Consider the following 13,334-nt stretch of genomic DNA (forward strand, 5'->3'; position numbering starts at 1 on the left):
AAGAGGTAAACAGGAAAGAGAAATCATAAGAGACTTATTAAGGTCGAACTGTTTACATTCCTGCATGGAAAGATGATATTTGTAACTCATGAGACCTTTGTCAATATTAGGGTAGTTGGAGGGAAAAAATTATATGTATGTGTATATATATATATATATATATATATATGGATAGATAGATGGATAGATGGATGGATAGATAGATACATAGATAGATAGATAGAGGGCACAGGGTGAGTTGAAGATGAAGAGGTCATATCTGGAGATTAAAATTAAGGGGTGAAAGAGGATTATACTAGGAAAAGGAGAAAGGGAAAGGTAGAATGGGGTAAATTATCTCACAAAAAAAAAACAGAAAAGAAAAGGCTCTTACAGTGGAGGGGAACCAGGGGAAGGTGAGAGGAAATGAGTGAATCTTATTCTCATAGGATTTGACTTAAGGAGGGTATAACACACACACTCAACTGGGTATGGAAATCTGTCTTACCCTATAGGAAAATAGGAGGGGAAGGGGACAAGAGAGTAGGGGGATGATAGAGAGGAGGGCAGATTGGGAAAGGGGGTAATCAGAAGCAAATACTTCTGAGGAGGGACAGGGTCAAAAGAAACAATAGAATAAATGCGGGGGGCAAGCTAGGATTAAGGGAAATAGAGTTAGTTTTTCACAGCATGTCTACTATGGAAGTGTTTTGCATAACTGCACAAGTATAGCCTATATTGAGTTGCTCGCCTTTTCAATGAGGGTGGGTGGGGAGGGAGGAAGGGAGAAAATTTGGAACCCAAAGTTCAAAAAAAATACATGTTTAAAAAAAATGTTTTCACATGCAACTGGGAAATAACAAATACAGGAAATGGGGTACAGAAATCTATCCTGCCCCACAGGAAAATAGAAGGGGAAGGGGTGAGAGATAGCAGGGAAAGCAGACTAGGGGAAGGGGTATTCAGAATGCATGCTATCTTGGGGTGGGGCAAGGGGCAAGATGGGGGTGAAAATTTGGAACTCAAAATCTTGTGGAAGTAAATGTTGAAAACTAAAAATTTTTAAAAAATTAAAAAAAAATAACAACCTACTGAATGAATTACTTTTGTTTTGGGACTACAGGGATTTCTATACCAGAATAGAAAAATGATCTGTCTGGTTCAATATCCATTCAACTACTTTCAATCCTGGATAAGTCATTGGAGAAACCAAATTACTTTGGGGCAGCCTATTGTCCTGTTGAATAGCTACCTCACATTCTAGGATGGAACATGCAGAATGCAGATGATTTCTTATACACAAGTTTCTTGTGTTAATCTTCTTTATTACTGATAGAAAAGAAGAATGTATTAGGAAACTGGCATTGGTACCATGAGAGAAGATTTCTTGTTCCACATGCTGAGGATCAGCATATATGTTGAAATTCTAAGACTAAAATTTTGCCTTAGCTGTCATTGTTATTCTTATAGCAATACGTTTTTGAGTTTTACTAAACCTTCTGCATCAGAAAACTCCCCATAGCAATGAAAGCTAGAGATGCATCATATGTAACATTCATGGAGCTGAGTTCCTTCAAGCTATGGGAAGAATGGTTGGCTCTACCTTTGGGAGGATAGCTGTTAGCCAGGGAAAGAGATCCCCAAAGGAAAACTCCTAGGAATATTATAGCCAAATTCCAGAGTTCCCAGGTCAAGGAGAAAATATTACAAGCAGCCAGAAAGAAACAATTCAAGTATTGTGGAAACACAATCAGGATAACACAAGATTTAGCTGCTTCTACATTAAGGGACCGCAGGGCATGGAGTATAATATTCCAGAGATCAAAACAAGCTTGGGAAAGCTTGTTTTGAGTTTTCAGTAAAAGTAAGATGAATGGGTATCTTGGGTAGCTTACTTTGTTTACTATCTATCTGACTGCTAATGAAAGCTATTTCAGTTCAATGCAACTAAATCCATTGGATCATGGGATCATGGATTGTGAGTTGGAAGGAACCTTAGAGGCCATGCAGGTCAGCCCTCTCATCTTACAGATGAGGAAACGGATTTTTTGTTTACTTCTAAGTCAGGCAAGGAAGAGACAGAGTGTCAGGGACTCTCCTGGTACAACTCTCTTGTTGGTATTATTAGTCCATGTGCATTGTCTAATGGCTTGTATCAGATTGTGGTGTAATGAAATGAGTCCTGAATCAGGACTCAAAGACCTAACTTCTGGCCCTGGCCCTGGCTCTTTCACTAAGAAGCTATGTGATCCTGAGCAAAATGCTTAACATTCTGTGTTTTGATTTCCCCTTCTGTTAAATGAGGATAATAACATCTGTTCTGCCTACCTCATAGGACTCTTGTGAGAATTCAGTAAAATAATGGATGGGAAAGAGTATTGCAAAGTATAAAGGATTATACTACTATACAGTGTTATTATTCTTGTTACTATTGTCATTATTGTCATTTATGTTAGTTCTACAAACTCTTACGTGTTGTACATTACTGACTATAGTAATGTATGGGAGTGGCTATGAAAAAATCAGTTTTTAGGGAAATGGTTTTATGTCTATAATCATCATTCCAAAGAGCCCTGGAATTGGATTCAGAAGACCTTGATTCAAAAGTCACCTCCATTATGTTCTGGCCATATAACTGGGTACATTGTTTATCTTACCACAATCTCTCCATTCCTTACCTGTAAAATGGGGATGATGATATTTGCTTGCTCTACCTCATGTAGTTGTTCTAAGAGTAAAATAGGACAATGTATGTGTAGTCGATGAGAATATTTTGTAAATCTAACTGCTCTATAAATTAAAATTATTGTAAATATTATTATTGGCATATCCTGTCCTTAAAAAAATGTTCTGTAAGAGTCTAGTCTACTTTGAAATTTTGCCTTATCTTTTCAGCATGGATATGTAGAGTTGTTTTCTTACTCTGTAACCTTTTCAATTTGAAGTGTACATAGAAGGGGAATATCATAACAATAAAATATAGTTGCTGTTTTAAAAAAAGCATATAGAGTGTAAAAGCTCAAAATGAGCTAAGGCTGAATGAATGATGAAGATCAGAAAAGAGGCACTGTTATTTTTCAAAGCTATATTGGGGGAAAGAGTTGTCAACAAGACTGCATTCTGGGTTCCCAGGATGATGATAATAGATAGCAAAGGGAGAGAGTTTTAGGGTGATCTTTCCTCCAATTCTTCTTTCTCCCTAGCAGTTTTATCCAGCACATCCTATTAACAACAATTATATAAATTTTAGCCTAGGGCCAACAATAATGGCCCCGAGTTTCATCTGATTCCTTTTTCTATTATTTCACAGAGTTTATCTCAAATGAAAATTGTGGTATCATCATAACAGCTAAGAGCCCCCATTTGAGAATATTCTAACTATATATAAGACAAAATCAGGATACAGAAAACATTTAGGTAAGGGGAAGGGAATAAAGAAAGAGGATAAGCATTTATATAATTCCTACTATGTGCCAGGCACGGAGAAAAACTTTTTACAATTATTATCTCCCTTGATCCTCACTATGTGGGAAGTAGGTGCTATTATTATCCCTATTTTATAGATGAGGGAACTGAGGCAAAAGGAGATTAAGTGTCTTGCCCAGGATGACACAGCTAGTAAGTGTCTGAAGCTGGATTTGAATTCAGGTCTTTCTGACTCCAGGCCAGGGGCTCTATCAACCATTCTAGTAAGCAGAGTATACTACAATATCTGTAACTGGACAGGTCCAGGGAGGGGAAGTTGGGGAAAGAGCAGACTTTTCTTTAGACCTTCCATTAGTCTTTAAAGAGGCAGGTGCAACCAGTAACTTCAAGTTCCAGTCTTCTACTTTGAGGTGCCCTAGGGGTCTAAAGACCCTCCTTAATCTCTCTCTTCTCCCCCCAAAGCTCAATCCTCATTTCATTTTCTCTCATTTCTCCTTTCAGTTTCTCCTTTAGATTTCTCATTTCAATTTCTTCTTTCTCCTATGCTTTCAGTTCTCTTCCAGTATGGTTTCTTCAGTTCTGGGCTGGGGATACCATCTCCCACTCCTTCCTCTCGATCTGTCTTTAGCAGATTGCATGTGTGTCTCTTTAAGAACTCTCAGGCATGACTCAAGTCGGCCCTCTGACTCAAAGATGAAAATAGTCCTCCACCAGATATCAGGGCTTAGACAGAATCATTGTCCCTCTGAGCTACAAAATTACAGGCTTCTAGTCCGTTCTCCAACCCCTATTACATTCACAAAATAATATACATAGGAGTTTCTCAGCTAGGGGCGGGGCTGTGGGTATTACCACCTTGGGGGAATTAGGAAAAGATGCTTGTAAGAGATAGCACTTCTGTTTAACCTCAAATGGAAAGAAGAGTTCCTAGAGGAAAGGAGAGATAATGAGGAAGGGCATTCCAGTCTTGGGCAACACCAGAAGAGAGATGGAATGTTGTATACACCACTCTAGTAAGCCTGGCTGGATCATACAAGGCATGAGAAGGAGTCATGTCTAATCTAGCTGGAAAGATAGCTGGAGGCCTGTTTAAATGCCAAACGAAGGGGTTTGTATTTTTATTCAAGAAGCTTTAGGGAACCACTGAAGATTCCTAAGCAAAGAAGGGACATGATCAGACCTGTGTTTTAGAATATCAGTGTGATGGCTGTGAGTAGAATAAATTGGAGCAGGGTGGGGTCAATTAGGAGGTTACTGCAATTGTCCAGGTGAGAAATGATGAGGATCTAAACTATGACAGAAGTTATGTGAATGAAGAGATGGTGACAGATGCAAGAAAGATTACAGAGATTGAATAAGAAAGATCTGGAATCTGACTGGAGTGAGTGGTGAGGTGGAGATGAGAAGCAGTGACTAGTAGAAGATGGACCCTTGTTTCTAAACCTGGGTGACTGGAAGAATAGTGGTGCCCTTGACAACAGAGAAGAATTTCACGGAAAGTAACCCAGACCCTTGAGGGAGGGAATTGTTTCATATTTGTCACTGTCCCCAGAATGTAGCATAGTCATCTACAAGTGGCTCAGGAAGACTTAAGCTCAAATGCTGTGTGACCCTGGGCAAGTCACTTCACCTCAATCTGGCTCAGTTTCCTCATTTGTAAAGTGGGGATAATAATAGCACCTACTTTCTAAGGTTGTTGTGAGAATCAAGTGGGATAAAATTTGTAAAGCACTTTGCATTACAAAGCACCACATAAATGCTAGCTATTAACAGGTAGCTATTGAAAAGAGTATAAATACACTCATTTAACTATTTAAAACACATTCCTAACACACTGTAAATAGAGTATTTGACTTGTCTAATTTTTTTGAATTTTTAAATTTGCCTTTTCCCAGAAGAATTCAAGAAACAAGAAAATTTCAAACCAGAATTATTCTTTATTTTAAAAAAAAAGTCTTCATGGAAGGCAGGGGAGTAGGTAGGAATAAGAATAAAAGGAAGGAGTAAGAAGAGAAAACCAAAAAAGGGGGAATTGATATGTAAGGGAAGTTACTGAGAGAACTAAAGAATTATAGCAGATAGCAACAGAAAACGGCAAGTAATCTTTGCTCCTTCTTAGCCAGGAGGCACATTCTTCAGACAGTCTTGTGTCAAGGTCCAAGTAATCAATCAATCAATAAACATTTTATTAAGCATCTACTGTGTGCCAGGCACTATGCTAAGAGCTGGAATAAAGTTTTGCTGCAGGGTCTCTCCTGAGGAGGAGAAAGTATGGTAAGTCTGACTGGGGGCAAGAACTAATCTTGTAGTACAAAGCAGGGAAAGCCCATCTTCTCTGGGTCAAATGCGTAGCACAAGTCCCAAGATCATTTTAATTACAAAATTTGTGGAGTCAGACCAGTTTGTGAAAGGATTTGTGGTTCCAGATCATGAACTCATAGGGAAATTATTACAGAAATGCAGCCAATTCAGTCTCAGCTATCCTGCAGTCTGAGAAGCTTCTAAACAGCTCACACATTGATCTTGCTATTTAACTCCAGACTGGAGTCACTATAACAGGCATCTACTGAGGTCAAACAATGCACCCTGCAATGAGCACCAGAAATGTTGCTGCAAAAGAGCAAGGAATGAAGAAATTAAAATCCTTCCCTTTTCCTGTCTCTTGATGTAGAAACAGACCACACTTACCAACAGCTCGCCCTAACCAATGCTGTTGCCATAAGCACTATTTAGGGGGTGGGGAGGAGAGGAAAACAACTTTAAGCTTTTCAAAACAATCTGAAGGATCAGAAATGGAGATGGGAATGAAACTATGGAAAGCAGGAAACCTGAAGTTCCGACTCTGGGGAACTTACTCATAGAATTGTAGAATCTCTCAGTTGAAAAGTACTTTAGGAGTTAAATAGTTTAACCCCCATCCCCAACCCTGCCACTTGAAGAATGAATCCTCTTAACAACATCCACCATAAGGGGTTATCTAGCCTTTGCTTGCACATGCCTAATGATATGGCAGTCCATTTCATCTTCAGACAGCAATTCTTTCTATTGCTAGCTTCCTTCAAAAATCAGATCAACATCTGACTCCTACATGAGGTCTTTCCTGATCCATGTATATATATATAATGTATGTGCATATGTATACACATATATAGATATATGTATGTGTATATGTGTATATGCATACATACACACACACTATATACACCCTCTATACTACTTAATCAACATTTAAAGTACCTACTATGTGCCAGGCACAGTACGAAGCATCCCCCAGCTAGGCACTCAAAATGAAAGGCCCTATCCCCAAGGAGGGAGCTGACTACTACTCTTCTCAGGCTTCTAGGGGAAATCATAAGGGGCTGCAGTTTCCAGTATTATATTGCTCATAAACCCCAACCAATGTTCTCCCGAGCAATTATCAGCACAATTTATTTGCATTTATAAAGGGGTAAACAGATATAGTGAACTCAGGCTTTCCAAAAATAATCCCCCTCAATGAAAACATACTCTTCCCTTGTATTCAAGGTCCTTGGAGAGAATGAGCTTAAATTAAAAGCAGGTGTCTAGAGCTCAAAGCCGCTAGTTACTGGGAGTCCTTTTCTCCCTTTGTGGGGTCTTCATGAAGTTCCCTGTAGGTCCCCTTAGTTTCTGCTGGGCTTCAACAGTCAGTCCCTTTACAGAGTCCTGAGGTAGTGAGTGCTTTTTCTCAGTGCATCTAATTTGTCTTCAGGGTGTCTCATATTTCTCAGTGCAGACCCTGCCATTAACCCCTCCCCCTCCATGCTCCAGGGACCCTGCTACAGGCTCTGATGGTCAGACCTGCACCACTTGGCAGTAGGTAGAGGTCAAAAATAAAATAGGCTAAACTTCTTCAGGCCACAGATAGTTTAAACTAGAGACAGATTGAGATGACTGGTGCCTGGGGAAACGTGACAAACAGGAGAGTGCACAGTGGCAACCCTACATTTTTCACAGGCCACCTGAAATCTTCTGGTTGTCACCAAGCAGCCCTCGGGCCCAGGTCTGCTCTAGGTCTTTCAACATTTCAAAGTTCAGAAAGATTGTTATCCAATCAATGGTTGGGGAAAGACAAGTTCATTCTTAGGATTCCTTCACCAGTGGATTTAACCACTACCTGACTGAGCTACTGCTGGAATGACCCACTTCGAATTGGCTTGAAATGTTACATATAGACACAGAGGTGTGTTTCAGCCAATTCTAATACACTTTGGTTTGGAATTTCTCTGTCTTCATCCAGTGATGAGAGTACTTCACTCCTGCCAAGTTGATTTATAGACATTCATATCTAATATCTTTATAGACATTTATATCTAATATCTTTGATTGATTCAATTGAGAATTCTAAGCAAATTAGTTCAATCATGTTGTTTTTTCCTCAGGAAGACTCATCTTCCTGAGTTCAAATCTGGCCTCAGACAACTGTGTGACCCCTGCCAAGTCATTTAACCCTGTTTGCCTCAGTTTCCTCATCTGTAAAACAAGCTGGAGAAAGAAATGGCGAACCATCCCAGCATCTCTGCCAAGAAAACCCCAAATGGGGTCACAAAGAGTCTGACATGACTGAAATGACTGAACAACACTAAAGGAATGAGAGTTTTGATTGAGTGGTGAATACGTTTAGAATCTGGATATCCTCAAAGTAGAAATGCCACAAGGGGTGGCTTAAAGAACCATGAGATCACGGGGGAGAGGGACATTGGGATGTGTAAGAGAAGTCCAGAAAGGGAGACGAAAGTATAGATAAGATAAACTTCACGTATTTCAAAATACGACCCTTGACCCCAGGATGAGGGAGAAAATTATGTTGCTCCTCTACCCTTCTGTACTACATGATCACTATTTTCAGGATTCAGAATTATTCTGCTAGTGCCATAGTTCAGCTATAGAGACTTTAAAAGGCCTTTATGGTTGACTTTGAACTTACTCATGGTCTATAATGTTCTACCTTTGGGGAAATGCCTTTTTTGTTATTGCTGTTCAGTTGTTTTCAGTCACGTCTAACTCTTCATGACCTCAACTGGGCTTTTCTTGGCAGAGATTACGGGATGGTTTGCCATTTCTTTCTCCAGCTCATTTTACAGATGAGGAAACTGAGGCAAAAGGGTTAAGTGACTTGCTCAGGGTCATACAACTAGTAAATATCTGAGGCCAGATTAGAACTCAGGGAGAAGAGTCTTCCTGACTCTAGGCCTGGTGCTCTATCCACTGTACTACCCAGTTGCCCCTCCCAGGTTCCAAATAACCAACTTATTAGCAAACTTTTGAAATAAAATTTCATTCATAAGTAGATTTCCAACATTTTCATATTAGGTGCTACCATAAATGAGACACACCCTAACTTCAAAGAGACAGAAGCAAATTTTCAAAATCTGCTTTCTTTACCACACCTTACAAAAACATGGGCACACCAATGTACCTAGACATTCCTCATGTTATTAAAATGGTATACTTGGCATGACTCATTTGACCACTCACCAGATAGTGATAATCAAGAAACTTTTTAAAAGCCAACAAGAGAAAATGAAGTAAAATGGAAATTTTAAAAGACTGCTCTGGCCTTTTGGTTATACCGTTTGAAAATGTTTTTTAGCTTACATTGATTTGAAGTAAATGTTTAGTTGCTCACATTTATATACCATTTTAAGGTTTTAAAATTCCCTACATGTATTAATCTCATTTAAATTTTAGGAAACTGAGTTTCAGTTAATTAACTTATAACTCAGGTAAGTAACTTGTTTGTGGTTACACAACTAGCAAAAGTTGGCATTGGGATTAGAACTCAGGCCTCTGGTGACTCCAAGGCCAGCACACTGTCCACAATGCTTTTTAAAGTTATTTCAACCATAATTATTAGTAATAATATCTTGAAATTTGATTGTGCTTTAATACTTAGAAAGCATTTTCCTTATAACACCACTAGGAAGCAGATTATACAAATAGCATTATTTTCATTTTATAGATAAGGGATCTAAGGAAGATAGAGTGTCAGAACTGGAATCAGGAGACCTGCCTTGGAATCTTGACCCTTAGAATGTATGGATCCATTAATAATTAACTTATCTATCACTCACTTTCCTTATCTGAAATCCTTGTACTCCTTAATTTGCAAGGTTTGTTTTAGGGAAATTGATTTGTAAACCTTAAAACACTATAAACAGGGCAATTATTAGAGAGGGTAATGATGATAGCAAGTGTCAGAGCGTAGACTTGAATGCAAATTATAGTTTAGTTGACATATTACAAAATCACAGCACCTTCTTCAGTATACAAGATTGTTCTGTGTGCACATATCTGCAAATGGCTCTTACAGGAAAAAAAAACTTTGAGAAAACTATTTATAAGCACTCTTTACTAGCCAACATTAGAGACACTCTGTATATTGCAAAGAGTAGTTGGTGTGTCTCCAAGTTCTTGTTTCATAATTCTACTTTGTCAGTTTTTCCCAGGAGGGTGAAGATGGTGGTAAGCATGATGAAGAGAGATTGGATAGTATCTCAGAGATGTGTTCATGCATTTATAAATTAAGATGATAATATATAAGGATATTGCTGAAACAGTGGTAATGGCTTTTGACCGTTTCTACTCACACTCTTGCCAGAGCCCCCTTTTGGATAATAAGGTAAAATTACAATAAGGTAAAATTGGCAATAAGGTAAGATTGCAGACTGTGATTATCAAACAAAGCAAAACTAAATTTAAACTCAGGAACTAGATGTCCTCAACAATTTTCACAGAGCACACGTGAATCACAGTGTTAGAGTTCCAGGGTTCACTAGAGTGGGTGAACACAAGTCTCTATGTGCCCCAGTAAATTTATCCCTGTACCTTGTACTTTTAAAAAACTGAAAACTACATTGGGTTTAATCTATGGATTTTTAAAAAATGACTTGGTTTGCATTTAATTTTTTTTAAATCTCCCATAAACGTAAAGGTCTCTCAAAGCGTCTCTTTGGATGTCTTGCCACACCAGTGGGATGTTTACCACAATGAAATAACACCTCAAGTTTCACAAGCCTTTATAAATGTAATGCAATTTCAAAATCCAATTACATAAATAATGAAATGAGCATGAAACTGCTTGCTTCACAAGCAAAGCCATTTAATGGCTTTCATCCTAGCTTTTTTAAGTTTTCCATCTTCCAGTAGTACAAACCTCTCTGAAATCTGTACTTTTTAGCCTACTTCTATTTATAAAAATAGTATTTCCTCCCCACCCCCCAAATGCTTGCAAGCACCATGAATTGCTTTTAAAAATAATATGTCTCTAGTTGATACATTTGGTTTTTCTCCAACAAAAAAAGGAGAAGAAAGGAAAGGAAAGAAGAAAGGGAGGAAGGGACAGAAGAAGGAAGGAAGGAAGGAAAGAAAGGAAAAAAGGAAGGAAGGAAAAAAGTAAGGAAGGAAGAAAAGAAAGGAAGAAATGCCACTACCTGAGGACTAACCTAATGGAAAGTTCAGCAAAGGGCAGGTTTTCACTCATCAATTAAACAGCACAAGAGTGCTTCCAGGAGTACCTAGCTCTTGCTCAGGGCTGTGTGCGTAATGAACCCTGCCATCCATCATCCAGAGTGGGTGGCAGAGCCCAAAGATGAGCTCTTATCTCCCTATCTTTCACTGCCCGTCAAGGCAGACTTCCTGTGCCTGCCTTCAACACCCCCAATCGAACCACAATAGGGGACATATCATGACATCATCTAACCACTCTTTCTGGGTCGGAGACAGCCAAATCACCCACCTGAGATATCGGGCCCAATAACCCAGTCCCAGTTGCTGCTGTCGGAGCGAATGGTGTGGGGGCGTCTTTCCCAAGACTGGGAGGGGTGGGGTGGGGAACTCATGAAAGCCTAACTAATACCGCTTAGGCTCCCATCCCTACCTATCAACTCGCACAGACAGAGCCCGTCATCCTTCTCACCACTTCTCCAACCCCCTGCCCCTAAATCTGCATACAGCTGTGTACATGGGCGTGCCCTTCGCGCACACACTCATTCTCTCATTCACTAGCCCCCTCACCTTCTCCTGCGTCCAGGTGGTGGAACCCCTTTTGTACCCACACACATCGGGGAGAAGGGAGGCTGTTGCCACTAGCAGGTAGACGATCCTTGTTGGACGCCAAGGTTTTGCGGCCCCATTCCTGCGCTCACAGCCTAGCATCTCTGATGCTGCCTGCCCAAGGCTGGGCTCTTACTCCCGCAGCTGCTGACGGTCACGAGCCAGAGAACCCCGAGAACGCGCCTCCTTCCCTTCCCCTCCTCTCTTCTCACTACCCCGCCCTTAGGTCCGCAGACTGCTCCCGCCTCTCCATTTCTTCCTTCCCACTCCCACTTTGGCTCCCGCCCCGCACAAACGCTTTCTGTGGGCAGCTTCAGTCGCTGACTTGCTCTGTTTTCTCCGGATTTTGGGAAACCCAGGGGACCAGGTTGCTGGAGGAGGCGGAAGCTTCAAGGGAAACAAAAGCGACCACTTTCCACGTTGAGAAGGTTGGAGAAAGGCTAGGATAAGGGTAGATGTGGAAGGGAGTGCTAAGATGCCACGTCTCCTTAGCTGATCCCGGAGGGGGTGTTCAGAAAGAATTCTCCCAGGCTGCAGGGGTCATGCAGTGCTCTCCTGACAACTCTTGCTAAAAGCTGTCTAAGGGAGCACAATTCACCCATTCTTCTTCACATATTTTTTCATCGGGACCTTTAAATCCCTTTGATCAATGCTAACTTACACGCAGTAAACCCAACTCGCACCTTCAGAACTGGCAGAGACATCTGAGGCCATCTAGTCCAACCCAGGGCTAAGCAGGAATTCCTTTACCTTTTCCCCAACAAGAGGCTATCAGGGACTTTTTAGACCTTTAGCAAGTCAAGTGCACAAGTATTTATTGAGTCCTGACTATCTGCCAGAAGCTATGCTAAGTACTGGGAATGCAAATAAAGACAGAAAATAATCCTTACTCTCCATGAACTCACAGTTGAATGAAGAAGGAAAAAAAAAACCAGTCCAAAAAAAAAGTTCAAAAAAGATGTAGGGAGGATAAATTAGAGATAATCTCAGAGGGAAGGGATTAGTGTTAGGAGAATAAACCTTCTACCTCCCAAGATAGACCATTCTACTTTTGGATGGTTCCAAAAGTTAGGAAGTTTTTACTCATATGCATCCTAAATCCTTTTGCTCCTACTTCTACCCTCTGGGACCAAACAAAAAAATATAGCCCCTCTCTTATATGGCTGCCCTTCAAATCCTTGAAGAGAGGAGTCAAGTAGTTCCATAATCTCTCCTCCAGGCTACATACCCCTATTTCCTTCAACCATGCATGGGCTCTAGTACCTTTACCATTCTGGTCTCCCTACCCTAAAACTCCAACTTGTCAATGTCTTCCCTAAAGGTGATACCCAGGAAAGAACATGATATTCCAGATATTGTCTGACCACAGGGGCTATCACTGGTTGTGTCACAGAGACTTATACTTCAATACATCTTTATTTATGAGAATCAGTGAAAGAAACGAGTATCTGGATTTCCCTGACCCAAACCGACCACTAGACCAACTGCCACCAACAGGGTAGGGGAGCCATCCTGGCTGGATTAGGAAGGCATGCTCAGTTAGTGACAGTGAGTCAAATGATAGGTCGGGTGGGTCAAACCACTGCTGCCACCTGACAGTGGTTGAGCAATCAATCATATCTGCCAGTTCTTTCAGTACTGCAGGGTGTTGTTCATCTGGGTTTAGTGACTTGCAGCTAGATTCTCTTTTATTATCTCCTTACTTATCTTGAGAAACAACTCTTTATTAGCTATTTTGACTCTGTCCTTTTCAGTCCAAATATTTTTTCTCCTTGGGAGAAAAAAAGAGAAGCAAAATGAAATTTAAGCAACTCTGCTTTTTCTCTGTTGTCTGGTATTGACGTATCCATAATGAG

The 13,334-nt window shown here is 40.3% G+C and overlaps 1 protein-coding gene across 1 annotated transcript in view; it reads right to left on the minus strand.

Moving 5' to 3' along the window:
* Positions 1-11,636, minus strand: part of QPCT (glutaminyl-peptide cyclotransferase) — a 36,866-nt gene extending 25,230 nt beyond the window's left edge. Inside the window, exon 1 of the mRNA XM_027865370.1 lies at positions 11,440-11,636. Coding sequence (XP_027721171.1) covers positions 11,440-11,580 — 141 coding nt within the window. The 5' untranslated portion in view covers positions 11,581-11,636. The remainder of the gene's footprint in view (positions 1-11,439) is intronic.
* Positions 11,637-13,334: the final 1,698 nt, after the last annotated feature.

Source organism: Vombatus ursinus, unplaced genomic scaffold (genome assembly GCF_900497805.2).
Source record: "Vombatus ursinus unplaced genomic scaffold, bare-nosed wombat genome assembly UNPS02014778.1, whole genome shotgun sequence".
Classification (NCBI taxonomy): Eukaryota; Metazoa; Chordata; class Mammalia; order Diprotodontia; family Vombatidae; genus Vombatus; species Vombatus ursinus.